This window comes from Phocoena phocoena, chromosome 2 (assembly GCF_963924675.1).
Source record: "Phocoena phocoena chromosome 2, mPhoPho1.1, whole genome shotgun sequence".
In the NCBI taxonomy this organism is placed as follows: Eukaryota; Metazoa; Chordata; class Mammalia; order Artiodactyla; family Phocoenidae; genus Phocoena; species Phocoena phocoena.
This window is the reverse complement of record NC_089220.1, coordinates 84,482,458-84,504,818: the sequence shown is the minus strand read 5'-3', so window position 1 is coordinate 84,504,818 and position 22,361 is coordinate 84,482,458. Positions and strand designations below refer to the sequence as shown.

General features: G+C 42.3%; 1 protein-coding gene and 1 pseudogene across 1 annotated transcript in view; one reads left to right on the top strand and one right to left on the bottom strand.

Moving 5' to 3' along the window:
• The first annotated feature begins 690 nt into the window (after positions 1-690).
• On the top strand, positions 691-1,877 carry LOC136118442 (poly(rC)-binding protein 2 pseudogene; annotated as a pseudogene).
• A 5,766-nt stretch (positions 1,878-7,643) lies between these two features.
• CHP1 (calcineurin like EF-hand protein 1) overlaps positions 7,644-22,361 on the bottom strand; it is a 38,036-nt gene continuing 23,318 nt past the window's right edge. The window contains exons 5-7 of the mRNA XM_065872258.1: positions 13,977-14,038; positions 9,751-9,873; positions 7,644-9,606 (exon numbers count right to left, since the gene is read on the bottom strand). Of these exons, the coding sequence (XP_065728330.1) occupies positions 9,553-9,606; positions 9,751-9,873; positions 13,977-14,038 (239 nt within the window). The 3' untranslated portion in view covers positions 7,644-9,552. The remainder of the gene's footprint in view (positions 9,607-9,750; positions 9,874-13,976; positions 14,039-22,361) is intronic.

Here is a 22,361-nt window from a genome sequence, read left to right as displayed (position 1 = left end):
TTAGAACATTTCATTAATACAAAAAAAGAAACCTCACACCCTTTAGCTATCAGTCCCTAATCTCCCATTCCTCCAGGCCCTGGAATCATACAGTATTTGTCCTTTTGTGATGGGCTTCTTTTACTTAGCATAATATCCTTAGGGTTCATTCATGTTGTAGCATGGGTCAAAATTTCCTTCCATTTTAAGGCTGAATGATATATCACTGTATGTATATACCACATTTTGGTTTTCCATTCATGTGTCAGCGGACGTTTAGGTTGCTTCCACCTTTGGCTATTGTGAACAGTGCTGCTATGAACATAGGTATACAAATACCTCTTTAAGACCCTACTCTCCCAGACCAGCGGAGGCAGCAGCCAGAGCATGCCTCTCCCGCCTGCCCACCCTCCGCTGCCCTCCACTCGCCCCGGGGTCTCTTTCGCTCTTCCTCCCCCTCCTCCTCTCCCTCCCCCTCCCCCCTCCTCCTCCCCTCCTCCTCCTTCTCCCCTCTCCCCCCCACTCCCCACCCCCCGCTCCCGCACCCACCCCCCGCTCCGGAGGGGCCCCCTTGCCTTCCCGCCAGCCCCTATTGTTCCGCCCCAGCCTCCCGCCCTTCCCCATCCCGCCGGCTCCTTTTTTCCCCTCAGTCGTCTCGCGCCTGCAGTTTTTGGCTTTCACCCCCACCAGTGACCAAAGACTTGACCACTCAGAGTCCAGCTCCTCAGAACACTGCTCGACATGGACACCGGTGTGAATGAAAGTGGATTAAATGTCACTCTCACCATCTGGCTACTTATGCATGGAAAGGAAGTTGGCAGTATCATCGGGTAAGAAAGGAGAATCAGTTAGGAAGATGCGCGAGGAGAGTGGTGCACGTATCAACATCTCAGGAGGGAATTGTCCTGAGAGGATTATCACTTTGGCTGGACCCACTAATGCCATCTTCAAAGCCTTTGTTATGATCATTGACAAACTGGAAGAGGACATCAGCAGCTCTATGACCAGTAGCACAGCTGCCAGTAGAGCCCCAGTCACCCTGAGGCTGGTGGCCCCTGCTGGTCAATGTAGCTCTCATTGGGAAAGGTGGTTGCAAGATCAAGGAAATAGGAGACAGTACAGGGGCTCAGATCCAAGTGGCAGGGGATATGCTCCCCAGCTCGACTGAACAGGCCATCACTCTTGCTGGCATTCCGCAATCCATCACTGAGGGTGTGAAACAGATCAGCGTGGTCATGTTGGAGACTCTCTCCCAGTCCCCCCCACCAAAGGGTGTGACTATCCCATACTGTCCCAAGCCTCCAGTTCTCCAGTCATCTTTGCAGGTGGTCAGGACAGCTACAGCACAGACAGGGACAGTGTGAGCTCCCCACACCACCCCATCCATGTGCCTCAACGCTGACCTAGAGGGACTGCCTCTAGAGGCCTATACCATTCAAGGACAGTATGCCATTCCACAGCCAGATTTGACCAAGCTGCTCCAGTTGGCAATGCAACAGTCTCATTTTCCCATGACACATGGCAACACCGGATTCAGTGGTTTGGATGCATCTGCTCACACTACTTTTCATGAACTCACAGTTCCCAACGATTTGATTGGCTGCATAATCGGGCATCAAGGCGCCAAAATCAATGAGATCCGTCAGATATCTGGGGTGCAGATCAAAATTGCGAACCCAGTGGAAGGATCTACTGATAAGCAGGTTACCATCACTGGATCTGCTGCCAGCATTAGCCTGGCTCAATGTCTAAGAAATGTCAGACTTTCCTCAGAGACAAGGTGGCATGAGGAGCATCTAGAACAATGCAGATTCATCCATAATCCCTTTCTACTGTTCATCACTACCCATGATCCATCTGAGTACAGTCAGCGATTCCAGGTTTTAAATAGTTTGTAAATTTTCAGTTTCTACACACTTTATCATCCACTTGTGATTTTTTTTTTTTTTTTTTTTTTTTTTTTTTTTTTTCGCGGTACGCGGGCCTCTCACTGTTGTGGCCTCTCCCGTTGCAGAGCACAGGCTCCGGACGCGCAGGCTCAGCGGCCATGGCTCACGGGCCCAGCCGCTCCGCGGCATGTGGGATCTTCCCAGACCAGGGCACGAACCCGTGTCTCCTGCATCGGCAGGCGGACTCTCAACCACTGCGCCACCAGGGAAGCCCCCACTTGTGATTTTTTAATTAAAGCATTTAAATTCCTTTCTCTGTTCAGCTGCTAATGCTGAGATCCATATTTAGTTTTATAAGCTTCTCCTTGTTTTTTGTGTTTTTTTGGCTCATGAACTTTTTGTCTGTTTGTCACGGAAATGTGAATGGAATATTAATACATTTCAGTTTAGTTCTGTAATGTCAGGAATTTTTCAAAAAAGTTAGAAGATGGACTGGAGCTTTTTCTTTGTGAATAGAAACCGGACACTACAGTGGTTAAAAAAAAAAAAAGGACCCTGCTTTCAATTCTTTTGGGTGTATACCCAAAAGTGGGATTTCTGGATCATATGGTAATTCTATTTTTAATATTTTGAGGAACAGCCGTACTGTTTTCCACAGTGGCTCTACCATCTTACATTCCCAGCAACAGTGCCCAAGGGTCACATAATTGGGTTGTCTTTTTATTGTTGAGATGTAATTTATATAATGTGAGTACAAGTCCCTTAACAGGATATGATTTGCAAGTATTTTCTCCCACTCTATAGATTATCTTTTCACTTTCTTGAACAACAAAAGTTAAAATATTTTTTTCATGCCACATGGCATGTGGGATCTTTGTTCTCTGACCACGGATTGAACCCATGCCCCCTGCAGTGGAAGTGCAGAGTCTTAACCACTGGACTGCCAGGGAAGTCCCAAAAGTTTTAAATTTTGATGATGTCCAGTTTACCTAATTTTTATTTTGTTGATTGTGCTTTTGGTATCATATTTAAGAAACCACTGCCTAACCCAAGGTCATGAAGATTTATGCCTATGTTTTCTTCTATAAGTTTTGTAACTTTAGCTCTTACATAGTCTTTCATACATTTTTTAAAGTCATTTGATTTTTTTGTTGTTGTTTGCATATGGTGTGAGGTAGGGGTCCAACTTCATTCGTTTGCATAAGGATATCCAATTGCCCCAGTTGTATCGAAAGACTACTGTTTCCCCCACCAGTTTGCTTTGGCATCCTTGTCAAAGATCAGCTGACCACAAATGTGAGGATTTATTTCTAGACTCATGATTCTAGTCCATTGCTCTATGGACTAGAGCATGAGGCAGTCTATCCTCATGCCTTGATTACTGTAGCTTTGGAGTAAGTAAATTTTGAAATTGGGAAGTGTGATTCCAATTCTGTCCCTCTTTTTCAAGACTGCTGATACTGATCTTTTAGATTTTTGGTGTATGGTTATTCAGCTACCATCCTCAAATACATCAACTGTAATCCAACACAATTTTCTCCATCTTTTTTTTTTTTTTTTCTCCATCTTAACCTTATGAATACTATGAGAGACCCAGTCATATGTTTTGCTGAAAACAACACTCTAGGGGACTTCCCTGGTGGCGCAGTGGTTAAGAATCTGCCTGCCAAGGCAGGGGACACGGGTTCGAGCCCTGGTCCAGGAAGATCCCACATGCCGCGGAGCAACTAAGCCCATGTGCCACAACTACTGAGCTGGTGCTCTAGAGCTCGTGAGCCACAACTACTGAGCCTGTGTGCCACAACTACTGAAACCCGTGTGCCTAGAGCCTGTGCTCTGCAACAAGAGAAGCCACTGCAATGAGAAGCCTGCGCACCGCAAGGAAGAGTAGCCCCCGCTCGCCGCAACTAGAGAAAGCCCGTGCACACCAACAAAGACCGAACGCAGCCAAAAATAACTAAATGAATAAATAAATTTTAAAAAAGCAACACTCAACACTCTGCCTATTTCACTGATCTGACACACAACTTTAATAAAACTTTGAAATAAGTGAGAGGAATTTTGCCTACTTAATTCTTTGCCAAAAACATCAGCATCCTGGTGATCATCAAATCCTTTTCCATGTCTTCACAACCATGTAGTGACTTATTCTAAAATTCTGCTGGGGAATAATGTCAGACAAATGAATGGATCATTTCTGAAATTTGCCCTTTTCTCCTTTTGCAAACTTTGCTAGTATCTGCCTCTTTCTGTTCTCTAACAATCTCGCAATATCTATGATGTCTCTGTGACTACGAAGCTACCAGCATTGCCCCTAATTTCATGGGCACAGAGAAGGAGCTCACAGAATGCAGAGTCATGTTTTACAAACACGGATTTTATGCTATCTCAGGTTTGTGATTCGGCTCCACATCTGCCAGGAGGACGTAGGAGGCAGCACAAAATCATTTAAAGTACAGCATGTGCATTCTGCTAAAGTTGAAAGTTTTTATACAGAGATTGAGTCTGTTCTGAGAAGATGTTTCATCAGATAAATGAGGGTCTCCATGGCAGCCTTCTCCCCACAGAGATATCCTGCAGAGGATAATTTAATAATAGCTAGAAATCTGCTGTACCCAAGTTGACAGAGAAAAGATAACACCTACTCCCAAGAAATATAGTGTCATAGGGAATAATGCTTTTTCTCTCCACAGCCCATAAGATTGTTTGCAGATATGTCTCTAAGCCATGCCACCACTTGAAGTCACCATCAACCATTGCTTTTTACAAAATGATAAGAAAAAAGATGTAGAAAAGGAAAAGGAAAAACCAGGCAGGAATTACTGAGATCGACCAGGACAAATAGTATTGAGTTACACAGATCTAGGTGCAGCCTGAATTACATGTAATAACATTTAATTTTTTAGTATTATCAGGGATGTTTCACCTAAGTAAACTTCTATTTTATTGAAGCTTAAACTTATAAGCACCAGCACATTTTAGACCTTTTCTTGATGACTTGAGGTCTTTTCTATAAACACATGTTGTTGAAATGCCTTCAGGTTTAATGAACTGCTTAGGATTATCTGGTCTACACTAGAATGTCTACTGAGTTACTTGGTTTTTCATATTGTCTCCTCCTTTGTCAGCTGCCCTTCTTGGTTATCAGCATACCAGTTTCTAGTAGTGCCTGTTAATTTAACTACTTCCAATTTGTTATGGGCTGGATGACCATATCACAAGGTTTATTAGAATTTATCAGATTTATTTCTAAAGAATATCTCTGTGTGTGTGTGTGTGTGTGTGTGTGTGTGTGTGTGTGTGTGTGTTTTAGGGAATACGAGATTTTCTTATGAATAAAACACAAACTCTGGTTAATGGTGCTTGATATCTACTGTGGTAGCCCGGAGACCTTCTTTGATCAATTCTTATTTCTCCAGCCACATTCAGGTACGAGATATAACAATTCACCTACCTGCTTCAGTTCTTGAATAGACGGCAAAGGGTGGTGGGAAGTGTCAGGACCATGCCTCCAAACAAACAGCCTTGCTAGTTCTGATGAGAGATCAGAATCTAGTGCTTAGAGACTTAAGAGCTTAGAGAAGAAAACTGAGTCTTGGCAACTCAAGACCATGTCCTTGATCAGCTTATACATTAGGTAAAGATGTCAGGCCAGTTACTTACTTCAAAAGCACTGAGTCCTAACCACTGGACCGCCAGGGAATTCCCTACTTACTCCATCTTAAAAGACACGAGACTCTTCATTGCTATCTGCTCCCTCTCAGACCTGTGAGGAAACAGCCTGCAGTACCTCACAAACTTACCAGGTAAATCTCTCATCACTGCTAGGCATAGAGGAAAAGAAAATGAAAATCTCGAAACTGGAGTTTCTATTAAGCTAGATGTTATACGGTCTGTACTGGCAAATCAGCCATCTTCAGTTTTTTTTTTTTTTTTTTTTTGCTGGTACGCAGGCCTCTCACTGTTGTGGCCTCTCCCGTTGCTAGAGCACAGCCTCCGGATGCCCAGGCTCAGTGGCCATGGCTCACAGGCCCAGCCGCTCCGCAGCATGTGGGATCTTTCCGGACTGGGGCATGAACCCGTGTCCCCTGCATTGGCAAGCAGACTCTCAACCACTGCGCCACTAGGGAAGCCCAGCCATCTTCAGTTTGAATCACTAGTTGACTCAAATCTCAGCAAAAGGAATGTGAATTTAGGGAATTTCAGTCCAGTAATGATGACTTCCTTCCAAGCAATTCTGCTTTCAGTGTTTGGGGAACAGCATAAACACCTGGCTTGTAGCTTAAGAAATGCAGTTTGTAAAGACAGTCCTCCATGAGGCGTCTCTACAGTACATACCTGCTCTAAATCCCAATCAAGACAATCTATTCTAATAGTGTTTTAAATACAAAATTTGACAGGATTCTATAATCAATTTGAAAAAATAGGTGACCATGAAAAACATTCTAAAAAGAATACTGAAGGTAAAAGAGAGTAATTTGATTGCTTCCGGCATTCTCTTGAAGCCTATCAAAAGCTGTAAGTAAATGCCTAAAGTTTGCTCTAGTAATCCCACTCCCACAAAATTTTTTAAAAGAAAAAAGAAAGTTATATGCAAAAAGGCATACATTGTACCATTATTTTATAACATAAAATTGGAAACAATGAGCAAATAAAGTAATGGGACTTCCCTGGTGGTCCAATGGTTAAGACTCTGTGCTTCCACCACAGGGGGATGTGGGTTTGATCTCTGGTCAGGGAAGATCCCACATGCCACGTAAGGTAATGGTTAAGTAAATATTACATCAAGTTGGTAAAATATTATGTAACTGTTGATACAAACAAGGAAGAACAGTTAACATGGGGAAATATTACAATATGTTAACTTCTAAAAGCTGTTATCATCTCATGTTATGTTTCATTTACTTTAGAAATATGTAATGCATGGGTAGACCAGAAGGGAGCAAGGGAAATAAAATTAGTTAAGGGGATTGTCTTCAAACTGCAGGTAATGTTGTAATGTTCTTAAAATTTTCTTTTTACAGTATCAATGAATGTTTTATTTTAGTCACAGACTGGTATACCTATGGCCATGGTCAGTAACATTAAGCTTCCTCCAAAACTGACGGCATGGTCACTCCATCTATTTGTCACTTTCTCCAAATCCTAAAATTACACTCAAAATGAAGCAAAGCTGAAACAGTGCAAGTCATTTTGAATTGCCTTTTGAGGCAGAGGGACCGGAAAAGAAGAGGGTATTGTGTTAGAATTTATAGGATGACTCTAGCTATTACTCTTTTGAGTCTTGTGGCGTGACACTAAACCTTAAAATAAGAAGAGGTACTCATACCCTACATAGCAGACTGAAACGTGAAGATGTGAAAAGCCATGTAACAATAGCTGGGTACAATATGTCATTGAGACTGTACGTACGAGGGGGTAGACAACTTATTAACAAGCAATAATCAGATACCCTATTTTAGACCTCTTCTACATTTAAGGAGTCAGAGAGTCAAGAACAGAAATGGAATCCTACCTGGAGCAAGTGGGCAGTGGCTAAGGCTGTCAAAGTGTTAGTGTTGGCCCCTAAATGAACGCTCCCACCTGTTATGTCCAGGCAGCAGCAGATACAAAAGCCGATAGAATCTCATGTCATGTTCCAATTACGTTCAAATAAAGGCATTTGATAGCACAGACATAAACCCAAGTGAGACGCACTGTGATTTCAAACTTGAAGAAGGGGACTGAGTTATGTAAAATTCTTGTAAAACAAAGGGACAAAAATCACCCAAGTTATTTTGTTTTAACCACAAGTATTTATTGATGGATCAAAGAATACTATTTTAATGAAACAATAAGGCACAATTGTGGATTAAAACAGATTGCTATACAGCCAAAAGGAGCAAAAAGCCGTAATCTTAGGAACTTTAAATATGCAGGTCAAGGAGCCTCTGAAGTACCTCTCTAACAGACCAGTGTCAGACAATTCTTCCCTTTTATACAATTCCTATATTACATCACTTGATCACAAAGTAAGACTGATACTTCACCAAGAATTCCTCAGTCATTTATACTTGAGTCATCCAGCCTGGCCACTCTTTCTTCTCCACTCTTCCTAATCCCTTTGCAGTGTTTTTTTGTTTGTTTTTTTAAAGTAATTTCCTTCCTAAAGTATTGTGTATACATCTTGGATAGCCTTCCAAAGCAAGGAAACAGCAAGCAAGCAATGAGTCAGAGAAAGTCAGCCAAGGACAGATATGGATGAAGAGACTCATAAAGACAGATGTTAGGATAATAACAGCCTGATTCAATGAGGTCTATACTAAGCTGACTTAGGCAGAGAAGTTGCTCTGGTTCATGCAAAGGCCTATTATGCCACCTCAGGTCGTGCCACCAGTGCCAGAGCCCTTGTTCCTAAGGGATTAGCAGTGGTCTAAGAGAGGAGCTAGGATGTCATTGTAACCAGGCAGCTAATGATACGATACATTCAATGCTTTGGACCTGTATTAGGAGCTGACTATGGCTTCCAGCAGTAACATGTGCCAGGTGTAAAATTCATAGAGAATTTTGTGTAAAACCTCAAGACACTGAGGACAATCTTTAAATCTTGTGGACTGGGATAAGTTAGGCACTTATCTTTCTACTTGGAAATGTGAAGAGAAAAACATTCCAGGGCACACAGCACTGAGGCATAAACCATGCTGCAGAGGTGGGAACACTTTTAGGGTGCCCAGTCTCCTTGTTCAAGCAGCCATGAGAAACACCCCTGACAAGCATATTGTCAGAGTGGCTATTCTGGTGGTGACAGCATCCTCAAACTAAGCAAGCCTGCAGGCATATGGCTAATTTGTGGAGAGTCAACACTGTACTAACAGGAGCAGCCACGTAGGTATGTATGTTGAGAATCGGAGGCCAGAGGTAGAGCGACCTGGGCAAGCCACCCAGAAGACTTGTCTCTATAACCCTTATCTTTCAAGAACATCTCCAACCAACAGCCCTTTGGTGACAGAGGAGAGGGGACTAAGAGATGGTCAAGACATTCTTCTGAGAGAAGTATTGACCGAAAAGCTCCTGAAGAGGCAACATCCCAAAGACCCATTTAAGAGTAAAAGTAGATTAAAAACCGCCAGACCACTGAACTATACTGCCAAGTCAGAAATACATTTAACAGGCATAGCTTGGGGTGCCAAGTAGAACAGAGGGGACTGAAGCTTAATAAAAAGCAGGGACACTGAAAGATTAAGTGAATGGTAGATTGGGTGAAAGAGAAGTAGGAAGCAAAGGACGTATAAAAAAGGATGAAGGAGCATGCCAGACCCAAGCTGGGGGGAAGGCAGCATGGCTACGGTCCACATCTAGTCAAAGAGCTTTGCTGGCTGGTTCTTGGCATGAATCCCTCTCACTTCTCAGACTGGATGGACACGTGGCACTCAGCAGCAGAACAGGGGGAGATGATATTTAGAAATGGAGATATCCAGCGAATGATACTGAACAGAATTAGACGGGGTGTACCATTCTGTAATGCCCTGTTTATACACCAAAGGCAGGTTTGTGTTGATGGAACATATTTGGGGTTGTCATGCAACAGCAGTAGTACTTTGGGAGAAGGGGAATGATGGGATGGAGGTGGGGCTGGTGTACAGGAGGACTTTCAAGTTCCAGTTCTTAAATACTAGAAAGCAAGGAACAGTTTGGTCTCAGTCCTTTAGTGAAGAAATCGGATGCTCATTTTCTGTTCTACGTCCACCTTCTCCAAAACCTGTTAAAAAAAACAAAACCCAACGACAGTTATGAAGGTCACAACAGGAGATACTGTCTCAAGCTCTTCTGTGAATAATGTTTTTCTCCCTCCCTCCTGTGTAGTAGGATTTAACTTCTTCAAACCAAGAGGTAAGTGACTGACCTTAACAAATTCTGTGAAAGATATGGCGCTGTCCCCATCCTGATCAGCCTCCTGGATGGTCCTGTCTGCGATGCTGCCCAGCTGCTCATCTGAGATATTCACTCCAACCATCATGCGTAGCACCTGCAGGACCAACAGCCAGGAATTACTGGAGACTTGGGGGTGAGCAGGACTCTTTTACTAAAATTAAAGATAAAAGCCACCCCCACCCTCTTTTCCTTTGATGTCCTCAAATATAAGAGCCAAAAAGCTGAAACCCTTATTTTCTCACCTAGGCCATTCTAGACAATGATGTGAGCAGATAGGAAGGCAAAGCCTCACTTCAGGGAGAGTCCTTTGCATTTTGGTCCTCCCCATTCTTCCTGCCCGGAACGTAGATATGATGCTTAGTGGTACAGCAGCCATCCTGGGACTGTGAGGTGAAAGTCAAATGTGCTATGGATGCCAGAGCAAGAAAAAGCCTGGCTCCTGGACATCATTTAGGTACTGTACCAACGTGGACAATCTATCCCCAGGCTTCTTGTTGCATGAGGCAAACTAGTCCCTTATAGGTTTAAGTCAGTTTGGTAGGGCTTTCTGGAATCTCACCCGAATGCAGTCCTCTTTGAGACAGTGCATTAGCCCAGATATTCCTAAAGTATGGTCAAGAAACATAAAGATCCTTGAAGAGTTAAATACTAAATCCCCCCTTTTAGAAAAATGACAAGCACATTTAAAGGGTTGCAAGAACTGTGGAAAAAAAGAGAATTAAACACTGTTTCTCCAAATTTGTTCTCAGATGTAACAAAGAGATCGCCTGCTCCCCACTTATTCTGCTAACATCTTTAGGGTGTGAATATACATTGAAAACTGCTACCTTAAGCAAAACAAGCAACTCTAATGACATGGCTCTTAGACAATATGAAATGGGAGACAGGGTGCTTTTATGATGCCTTGCGTTGCCCTAGTTAACCACCTCTGTCTTCAACAGGTTAAGAGCTGAGCTTTACCCCAGGAAAGCAAGGCCTTCTAGCCCAGCTGTTCACAGGACTCCCTTTCCCCTATTCCTTTACATCCTTCCCCAATCTCCTGAAATAGATTTTTAAAAGTATATTATAGGATTTTCTGAAAAGAAAAAAAGAGCTGAAATACTGATCTGTATCAAGACTGTTCCCCCCACCCCCGACCCACAAATCAATTCTTGAAAATCGGAAGTTGTACATTTGGGGAGAAATGTACACAAATTGAAGGATAAATAAAAAGTGGCAATGCTAACAAAAATATTAAACAGCCAAGCCATTTGCCATCTTCCCTGTGTGTGGCCAACTAGACAAATCCATCCTGAAACAGCAGCTTCTTCAGGTCCCAGTCTAATTATTCTCTGAAGTGTTTTATTTTTAGGATTATAGAACTAATTGTGCATGTGTGCTGTGTGTATACAGTGGGGTGGGGACAGGAGTGGTGGTGTCTTAAAAATCACTCATCCAGTCTGTCAATGAGGACATAAAGGTCCAAAAGTGCCTGGACACAGGTCCCAACAGCCACTGGCCCGAGCCGCCTGCCCGGGCCTCCACACCTGGCCAATGCTCTTTCCACCTCTCCATGGTGTCACTTTTGGTTCCAGTCAGAAGTTTATTAGCAAATGGAACTTTTATTATTACTATTTTTTTAATGCGTGGTGAGGTTTTTTTGTATATACCCTTTATCAGTTTAAGAAAGCTCCCGTCTCTATTTTTCTAAGACTTTAAAAAAAAATCATGAATTGGTGGGGGTGATAAATTGGGAGATTGGGATTGACATATACACACTACTATCTATAAAACAGATAACTAATAAGGACCTACTGTACAGCACAGGGAACTCTAGTCAATACTCCGTAATGACCTATACGGGAAAAGAGTCTAAAAAAGAGTGGGCCTATGTGTATGTATAACTGATTCACTTTGCTGTACAGCAGAAACTAACAAAACATTGTAAATCAACTGTACTCAATAAAAATTTAAAAAGTCAGGATGCAAGGGACACGGGTTCATGCCCCAGTCTGGGAAGATCCCACATGCCGCAGAGCGGCTGGGCCCAGGAGCCATTGCCACTGAGCCTGCGTGTCTGGAGCCTGTGCTCTGCAACGGGAGAGGCCACAACAGTGAGAGGCCCGCGTACCGCAAAAAAAAAAAAAAAAAAAAAAAAAAAAAAAAGTCAATATTGCTACCTTAAAAAAAAATCATGAATGGAAGATGAATTCTATTAAAATTCTATGGAAAAGACCATTCAACTTTTCTTTTTTAATCTGCTAACGTGGAGAAGTACTATTGATTGGTTTTCTAATTTGAATTCTTTGAATTCCTGGTATAAAGCCACTTGGCTATAATAGAGTATCCTTTTTATATATTGCTGGATTTGACGTATTAATATTTTGTTCTGTATTTTTACATCTATGTGAGTGAAGGAGACTGCACTGTAATTTTCTTACAGTCTTTACAAGGTTTCCATGTCCAAGTTATGCTGGCCTCATAAAATGAGTATTGCAACTATCTTTATTGAAGTATAACTGATATACAGTAAAATGTACACATTTAAAATGTACAATCTGATAAGTTCTGACATATGTTCACACTTGTAAAACCATCACCCCGATCAAGATAATAAACATATCCATCACCCTCAAAAGTTCAACCAGAATTTTTTTTTTTTTTTTTTTTGCGGTACACGGGCCTCTCACTGCCGTGGTCTCTCCCGCCGCGGAGCACAGGCTCTGGACGCGCAGGCTCAGGGGCCACGGCTCACGGACCCCGCTGCTCCGCGGCATGTGGGATCTTCCCGGACCAGGGCACGAACCCGTGTCCCCTGCATCAGCAGGCGGACTCTCAACCACTGCGCCAACAGGGAAGCCCCCAGATGTAGCAATTTTAAATAAAGTAAATTCTTCTCACTGAAGAAACATGTCCCCGGGGCTTCCCTGGTGGCGCAATGCTTAAGAATCTGCCTGACAATGCAGGGGACACAGGTTCCAGCCCTGGTCCGGGAAGATCCCACATGCTGTGGAGCAGCTGAGCCCGTGTGCCACAACTACTGAAGCCCGCGCACCAAGAGCCCATGCTCCGCAACAAGAGAAGCCACCGCAGTGAGAAGCCCATGCACCGCAACGAAGAGTAGCCCCCGCTCACCACAACTGGAGAAAGCCCACGCACAGCAACAAAGACCCAACACAGCCAAAAATAAATAAATAAATTTATTTAAAAAAAAAAAAAAAAGAAAAGAAAGATGTCCCCAATTCAAAAGCAAAGGACACTATCATTGACCTGCAGACTGTTTTGGTTTTTACTCAGACACAGAAATGTAGGAGTACCCTGGGTTGGTCCTTAACCTCAACTTAGAAGACTTCTCAAGGCAATGAGTTCAGACTTACTTCAGGGTGAGTAGAAACCACTTTACTTTTTAGTTTTATCTTGAAATAGAGAAATCTTCCCATGGAAATTCCTGAATGTGTTAGCCCCCTAGGGTCCTCAAGATTCATAAATATTTTTTTAAATACCTTTAATTAATTAACTTATTTATTTATTTATTGCCACACTGCGCAGCATGCGGGATCTTAGTTCCTTGATGAGGGAGCAAACCTGTGTCCCTGCAGTGGATGCGTGGATTCTTAACTACTGGACCGCCAGAAGTCCCTCAAGATTCATAAATATTAAAAAAAGAAAAGAAAAAAAGGAGAATTTTCTCCCTACCTAAACTTGTATTTAGGGAAGGGGGAGCAGGGAGAAAGAGAACGGCAATGCTAATAGGATGAAATGCCAGTCACTGCTATTAGAATAGGGAATTATCTAGGGGGAGCAACAAAGGCGAGTGAGTAGTGGCTCAGCTACACTGTCCCAGAAGCAGTTCTTTGACTCTTACATCAGGCCTAAGGACATACAAAACAGCAGCATTTACCTTCGTGTCATCAGAATTACCAATAAGCTGACAATAAATGAACTATCTGATCTAAATCATCTCACATATTTTAGTGCCAGTCTGCACTTAAATGACATTTAGTTAGCTTTTAAATAGTGGAGACATCTGTGAGAACTCAAGGAGCCATTTCAAGTTTCCCCAGGTCATCTGCTCTGCTTTATATCTAGGACAGGACTCTGCATACAGCAGGTGTTAAATAAATGCTTACTCAAGGAAAGAACAATTCCTGCCCACAAGAATAAGCCGGCAGGGCCCAAACACAAGTTATTTGTGTGCATGGGAACTCTCCCACATACCTGTAACAGCTCATCACGGGAGATCTTGTCATCTTTATCCAAGTCATACAGTCGAAAAGCAACTGGTAGGAAAAAACAAGAATTTAGTGGAAATTCAAGTGTTTTGCCCCTTCTCAAGGAACTAAATATATAAAGGACACCTGACAGAAAACTGACAATGAATTAATAGTTTTTCCAAGAGCAACTGCAATTACTTGTAGAGCTTTTAAAGACATTGTAACATTTAAGAAACTGGGATGCATCTCATAATTGATGGCATCCTAGCTTGGATGAAGTATGGCCCCTTTATTGCACAAATCAATAACGTAATAAGTCGAATGTCCTTTTTCTTAACTTAGAATGTTTTAAAAAAAAATCCAAAGCCCGTAAGTGGCTCTGTCAGTTAGGCCATCTCACACAGCCCAAGTCTACCGTGCACCGCACTCAGGGGGAGCCAACAATAGGAGCCACAGAGGCAACCAAACAGCTGACTACACAAAGTATTACTCTGGAAAAATGACCACTTCGGCAAATTCATGTCAAACTTCAAATAATCCTCAACTACTTGGGAATCCTGAAGGTAAAGAACTTCAGTGTCAAATAGAAATGCCAAGAATTTGATGGTGTCCTGGCCTTCTCATGCTTCTCCCTCTTTAACAATAGGTAAGTCTTGTTAGAAACTAGGATATCTGAGAGAGAGAATTCAGAAGAGCAAAAATCATTCAGACAGTGCCATTTTCCTGAAGCACCACCAAGTGAAAAGTATGGTAACACTGGATGATTTTTTGGCACTGTGACAAATCACACTGAGGAAGTGACTACCTTACACTTATAGCTGAATATACTGTGGTTTTGAGGCTTTGAATCATTTCAAGTATGCCAGTAAGATTTTTGGTTTTCAGTAGGTACTGCCAATATTAAAAGGCCCAAATCCAGCTTTAGAGTTATTAAGATATACAGATTTAGATCTCATCCTTGGAACCCACAGCCTAGTAGAGGAAAGCAACACACACTATGCACTTTAATACAGTCCAAGTGTTATATCATACATATGAAATGCCAGGGAACAAAGCATATAGCAGATGTGCCTTTCTGGTTCAAGCAACATTTGAACAAGGTCTTGAAAGACAAACAGAAATCTGATGAAGGGTGGCATTCCAGGCAGAACTAATACTAGGTACAAGGGCAAGAGAACATGGATGAGTATCTAAAAGTTTAAACATCACTCCTTGCCTCCACCAAAAGAAAAAAAAAGGTGGGGGGGGGGGGCGTGCTGAGTTCACTAAAAGTCTAAGTAAAACTTTTAGAAAAATCTAATTTACTTTTTGTAAGGCACAATATTAAAATTCTGGAAGGGGGAGTAACTAGGAGAGACTTTCTCTGATGTTTGTCTGTTTTCTTTAATTTGGTTAGTTGAGTTACTAACTTTATCAAATTTGAGACTTTATATGCTTAGGAGGTTTGGATTCCAAGGGGAAGGAGACAAGGATCATAAGTGTTCCTAAAGGAATGTGTGTTTAATATATTCCCAATTTGAGAAAGAATAGGTATATGTATAACTGAATCACTTTGATGTACACCTGTACACTAACACAACATTGTAAGTCAGCTACAGTCCAATATAAAATAAAAACAGATGAATGGAAAAAAATATATATATATTCCCCAAACTAAACACACACACACACACACACACACACACACACACACACACTCTCTCTCTCTCTCTCTTTCTCTCTCTCTTCTGCATATGCTGTCATCTTTCTAAAATACCATAAAATGTGTTATTTACTAAAGATTTTGCAATGGAAATCTGTTTGCTATATAACCCATAAATATCTGTTTCTGAACTTCTTAATTGGGGGGTAACTGTAATAAACACTTACATCCTTTTCTGCCAAAGTATTTACAGAAAGCTGAAAAGCTAAATTTTGAAACCTAACTGCAATGGACTGAATGTTTGTATCTCCCCCAGAATTCCTATGTTGGAACCATAACTTAACCACAATGTGCTATTAGGAGGTAGAATCTTTGGGAAGTAATTAGGGTTAGATTAGGTCATGAGGGTGAGGCCCTCATGATAGGATTAATGCCCTTATAAAAAGAGGAGACAGGGGCTTCCCTGGTGGCGCAGTGGTTGAGAGTCCGCCTGCCAATGCAGGGGACACGGGTTCGTGCCCCGGTCCGGGAAGATCCCACATGCCGTGGAGCGGCTGGGCCCGTGAGCCATGGCCGCTGAGCCTGCGCGTCCGGAACCTGTGCTCCGTGGCGGGAGAGGCCACAGCAGTGAGAGGCCTGTGTACCGCAAAAAAAAAAAAAGAGGAGACAGGAGATCTCTTTATCCTTCTCTCTTTCTGTTTCCACCTCCCTCCCAACGTGAGAATACAGCAAGAAGAAGACTGTGAACCAGAAGGGGGGCCCTCACCAAGAACCCGACCATGTTGGCACCCTGATCTCAGAGTCCAGTCTCCAGAACTGTGAGAAATGTCTGCTTAAGTCACCCAGTCTATGGTATCTTGTTATAGCAGCCTGAGCAGACTAAGACACCAGCAGAGCCATCACACGATAGGGTCTTTTAGAAAAAACTACAGCAACAGTAGTTATTTCTTAACTGACTTGGATTCCTGTCACTCAGCTCTGGTCCTGAACCAGTAGAACCAGCATTTTCCCCGAGATAATGAATGGTCAAATGCCAAATGACTGAGCCATTCTGTTAGCTTCTCTCTCTTTCCTCTCCTCCTCTCCCTTTCCCCCCATTCTTAATCCAGGAGACTTGGACTCTCCTGTCTCCAGAGCTGTCATCTCTCATCTCCAGTCCCAGGGCTTTAAATGCCATCTAATGTTGATGACTCCCAAATGTGCATCTCCAGCTTGGACCCCTCCTCTGAGCTCCTGCTGTTGACGGCAGAGCAATACAGTACAGTGGTTAAGACTCTAACTCTGCCGAGTCCTGTCTGACCGCTTACTAGCTATGTCTACGTGAGCAAGTTACTTAATCTCTCTGTGCCTCAGTTGCCCAAGAGGTGCAAAATGAGAGTAACAGAGTCCACCTCATAGGGTTGTGAGGACTGAATGAGTTAGTACACAAAAGGCACTTTAAACAGTGCCTGGCACACAGGAAGAGCTCAATCAGTGTGATCTACCTGCCGTCACCTCTCTGCCCTCCTCTCCTACTACTCACTTCTTTCTTGATAATGCTGCTTTGTTCTCTGAACACCAAGCACTCATTTCTACCCAAGGACCTTTACACCAGTCGTCCCCTCTGCCTAGAGCACTCTTCTGCTATTCTTGGCATGATTGGCTCATTCTTAGGGTTTCAACTCCTCAGAGAGGTTTCCCTGACCACTCATTCTAAAGCAGTGACACCCTCCCCCATCACTCTCTCATCTTACCTTATTCATTTCCTTCACAGAACTTGCCACGATCATAAATCCTGTTTATTCGTTTGTCTTTTTCCATATAGTCTATCTCCCTTATTACATTGTAAGATCTCTGAAAGCAAAGACCTTATCTGATTTATGCACCATTGTATCCTGGGCCTAAAATAGTGCCTGGCATACAGGAGTTGCTCAAACATTTGCTTAATGAAAGACCAAATGAATGATCTCAGTCAAACCTTTACATTTTAATCACGGTTACTTCCTTAAAAAAAACCCAAAACACTATAGTGAAATAAACATAAAATTTAAGTGTACAGTTGAGTACTTTCACACTGTTGTGTAACCATCACCACCATCCATCTCCAGAACTTCTTCATCTTCCCCAGCTGAAATTCTGACCCATTAATAACTCCTCATTTCCCCCTGCCTCTAGGCCCTGGCAACTTTCTATGACGTTGACTACTCTAGGAACCTCATTAGAGGAGGAATCAAATAATATTCACCCTTTTGTGTCTGGCTTATTGTTATTTAGCATAAGTAAATTTTTCTATGTTGTAGCATGTGACAGAATTTCCTTTTTTAAGGCCGAATAATATTTCATTGTATGTATATACCACATTTTGTGTATCCTTTCATGTTGACAGACACTTGGGCTGCTCCCACCTTTTGGCTGTTGTGAATAATGCTGCTCAGTTTCTTCTTGGCTACTCTCCCAAACTCCACATCACCAATATTCCTCATCGTCCAGATAAAATATCTTCATGCAGACTCATTTCCCACATTACTCATTATGTGTTATAAAAAACGTAAACTATTTAAGAGGACAATCAGAACATCAAAAAGGAAGCTTACCACGCCCTGGAGCATTCTAAGATGGGTTGTACCTTCCATATCAGACTTTATAACCTCACTGACCTGAAGAGGAGAACAATAAGGAAACCATTCCTGGGAGACAAACAGAGCAGTAGTACTATGTGTGCTTGGGCCTGTGCCTATGTAGGTACAGTTCAGCCTTGCTGATTGTCCTTGACATTCTTTCACTGTGGCATAAAAAAGAAATAGGACAAAGCATGCTCTCAGAGTTCCTGAAGAGACTTCTCTGAGGAAGATGGACTATAAACAAATTTGCCTTAGTGGCAAATGTGTTGCTAGGTGTACGATGTTCAGTTGCTCTCAGTCTACAACAAGAAGTGCCGTCTTACTGCTTCCACAGCTCTGTGGGAAATTCAGAGAAAACCAAAATACAGACAGAGAAGAAGACATCCAGGACTCCTCTGTAGCTCTGGTTTCACTGGTCTACTTACATGAATGTGATCCTAACATATAGGATGCAACAGAATTCGAATTCATGTCCAGCTTCCTATACAAGTTGATCTGAAAGCCAAGACTAAAGTAATGGTAAAAACCATGCATAACTTGCACAGCACTTACCATTCTATCTCACCCTAAAGTCTGCCATTTCGGTGGCATTCAGGCCTTCTTTCTTCCTAAAAGAAGCTCATCCATGGCTTCAGGGGGCATTCTGTCTCTCTGCCTCTGTCTTTCTTTCCCCACTGTCAGATATGAATAGGGAAGCGCATAGCCCAGCTGCCACTGAAAGCCACCATGTGACCATGAGGAGCCACGCCTTTGGATGAAACAGACGCGAAGGATGGCAGAGCAGAGCAATAGGAAAAACCTGAGTCCTTGACAACACAATCAACCCTGACGCTTGCCCCACCTCACTCGTTAAGTGAGATAATACATCTCCTTACTGTTGAAGTCAGCTGAGTCAGCTGAAGACATCCTCACTGATACTCTAAGTAACTACCAAATCCCCTAATGTTACCTGGAATATTTTCTTTAGGGTCAATGTGAATTAATGAATTTGCTCATCCATTCATTCATTGATGAACACTTGGGTTACTTTCTTGTTTTAGCTATTGTGAATAATGCCACCATGAACGTGGGTGTACAAATATCTCCTCAAGACTTCGCCTATACACTTCACCCCAGCCTCTCCTGATGGTAGCATCTTGCATAACTATAATACACCATCAAAACCAGGAAACTGACGGAGGTACAATCCACAGAGTTTATTCGGATTTCACCATGTGTGTATGCGCATGTGTGTGTAGTTCTATGCAATTTTATCACCTATGTAGTTTCATGTAACCACCACCACATTCAAGATACAGAGCTGCTCCATAGCCACAGGGCTCCAATGTCACATCCTGTTACTTAGTGTATAATAAAGAAACACCTTTATTACTGTATCACAAAGTTGTTTTGACATTTTGTTCATTGTATTTCAATATAATTGGTTTCCTTTATAATCCTATGTATTTCATTTTATGCATTCACAAACATTCCGAGATGGGATCGACAGGATTCACCAGACTGCCAAGGGAATTCGTGACTTGAAAAAAGTAGAGCCCAGGCTGTAGAGGGAATTCAGGTAACAGGTCTGTGTTATACCTGATAACCTTTAAAGCCTCCTCTAATCCTGGATTAGAAAAGCAAGCATAGGGCTTCCCTGCTGGCGCAGTGGTTGAGAGTCCGCCTGCCGATGCAGGGGACATGGGTTCGTGCCCCGGTCCGGGAAGATCCCACATGCCGCGGAGCGGCTGGGCCCGTGAGCCACGGCCGCTGAGCCTGCGCGTCTGGAGCCTGTGCTCCGCGACGGGAGAGGCCACAACAGTGAGAGGCCCGCGTACCGCAAAAAAAAAAAAACAAAAAAAAAAAAAAAGAAGAAAAGCAAGCATAGTTTCGTAGAGCACAGAATGTTGTCTTTTTTTATAAATTTATTTATTTATTTATTTATTTTTGGCTGCCTTGGGTCTTCGTTGCTGCGCACAGGCTTTCTCTAGTTGTGGCGAGCAGGGGCTACTCTTCGTTGCAGTGTGCGGGCTCTAGGCGCACAGGATCAGTAGTTCTGGTGCACAGGCTTAGTTGCTCTGCGGCATGTGGGATCTTCCCAGACCAGGGCTCAAACCCGTGTCCTCTGCATTAGCAGGCGGATTCTTAACCACTGTGCCACCAGGGAAGTCCCTAGCACACAATGTTTTTTAACTGTCTTCTTAACTGACTCACTGGATTCACAGATGCTCCCCCTCCCCTCTGCAAATCGTTCTAGCCGATATGGCAGCACACTGCATAGTTGTAGCCAATGGGCGACTCTGGAGGGTCTACTCCACCTGCTGAGTTGGATGCTTACCGAGAGTCAGGTGTGTCAACTGTCCTAGAACTGTGCTATTTGTACTTTTCATAAAACTACATAATTTTATAAGAAATGAAATGTGTGAAAATAAAGTTATTTTTAAATGAATATTAGATTGACTGCTTTTGAAAGGCTCACTATTAAGGCACTGAAGAAAAAAAACCCCACCAAACTGTTGCTAAAGTATGTGTGGCAGGACAACTGCAAAAGATCAAGGAAAAAATGTTAACAGCAGGAAGATTCTATTCTCAGAATGCTTTATAAGTACCTTTAAGTTCTCTTTCCACTGAAAAGAAACTGCAACTAGAAACCTTAGACTATACATTATAGATGTGTTCTACACAAAAATGTCACACACCTCCCATCAACAGAACTTTACCAAAACAAAACAAAACAACTCTTGGTCCTACATCTAAAGACTGGCCAGTGAATGTGTTTTTAAATAATATAAGGTAAATTAAAATGTTAAACCATGTATCCTTTTCTATGATTCTATGCTTTAGCTGACTTTTTCAATTACTGATCAACTCCTGATCTGACAACATTTTAAATGAGAAAATTTCTACTACATTAATGCCAGCATCAGGCAAACATGTAATAAATATATACTAAAGCTCATAAAACATTAAGACACAAGGCTTTGTCTCAAACAGTATTTAGTCTTGAAAGAAGAAAGTGAAATTCACTAATAAAGTATCCAATAAATTTGAGAACAATTCATTAGAATTCTATTTTCTTTTTTTTTTTTTTTTTTTTTTTTTGCGGTACGTGGGCCTCTCACTGTTGTGGCCTCTCCCACTGCGGAGCACAGGCTCCGGACGCGCAGGCTCAGCGGCCATGGCTCACGGGCCCAGCTGCTCCGCAGCATGTGGGATCTTCCCGGACCGGGGCACGAACCCTTGTCCCCTGCATTGGCAGGCGGACTCTCAACCACTGTGCCACCAGGGAAGCCCTCTATTTTCTTTTATATTTAGTTTTCTTTGTACTTAAATTTTCCACTCTTCATTAAGGTATATGATATTGTGGTAAAGAAAAGCAGTGTTTTATTATTTTGGTTCAAAAATCTTCCCTGTCTTATAGAACAAAACTTATTTTAGTACTTCTCAAACTCTTTACCTGAAATACAGAGGAGTGAACTCACACTCCTATAAGCAAGGGAGATCTGTGGATATGGCCCAAGCGCTACAAATTAAAAGTTTAAGTTTCATGCACTATCTTTCAAATGTATGTAAATTTGGCATTATATTCTATAGTTTATCTATATTTGTTTCAATATTAAAAAGCCTTTTAATTTTTCTTTAAGTCGTTCAGTAAAAACTTGATGGGCATAAATTAATTAATTAAAAAACAAAAACAAAACCAAGAAAACTTGATGGGCCCCATTTATTCTGTGGCTTCATAGACGTCACTGTGCACCCAAGCAAGAGAAGCTAGGGCTCAATCAATTCAATACAATTTCTTTTCTTTTCTTTTCTTTTTTTTGGCTGCGCCATGTGGAATACGGAATCTTAGTTCCCTGACCAGGGATCAAACCCATGCCCCCTGCAGTGGAAACGCAGAGTCTTAACCACTGGACCACCAGGGAAGTCCCCAGTTCAATACAATTTCAGTTTCAACTTGTGTTGAATGAAAAGAGAAATTTAAATTTAATTTCTTGGAGAAGTATTGTAAGGGATTAGGCAATATCATACATGAACCAACAAAGGGCAGAGGGAAATTAACAAATATCCAAGGAAAGGTGGCAAGAGGCATGGAGACAAAAATTAAGTCTTGCACTAACCTAGCTGTCCACCCCTACTTAAGTCATATCCCAGTATCTATCAAATT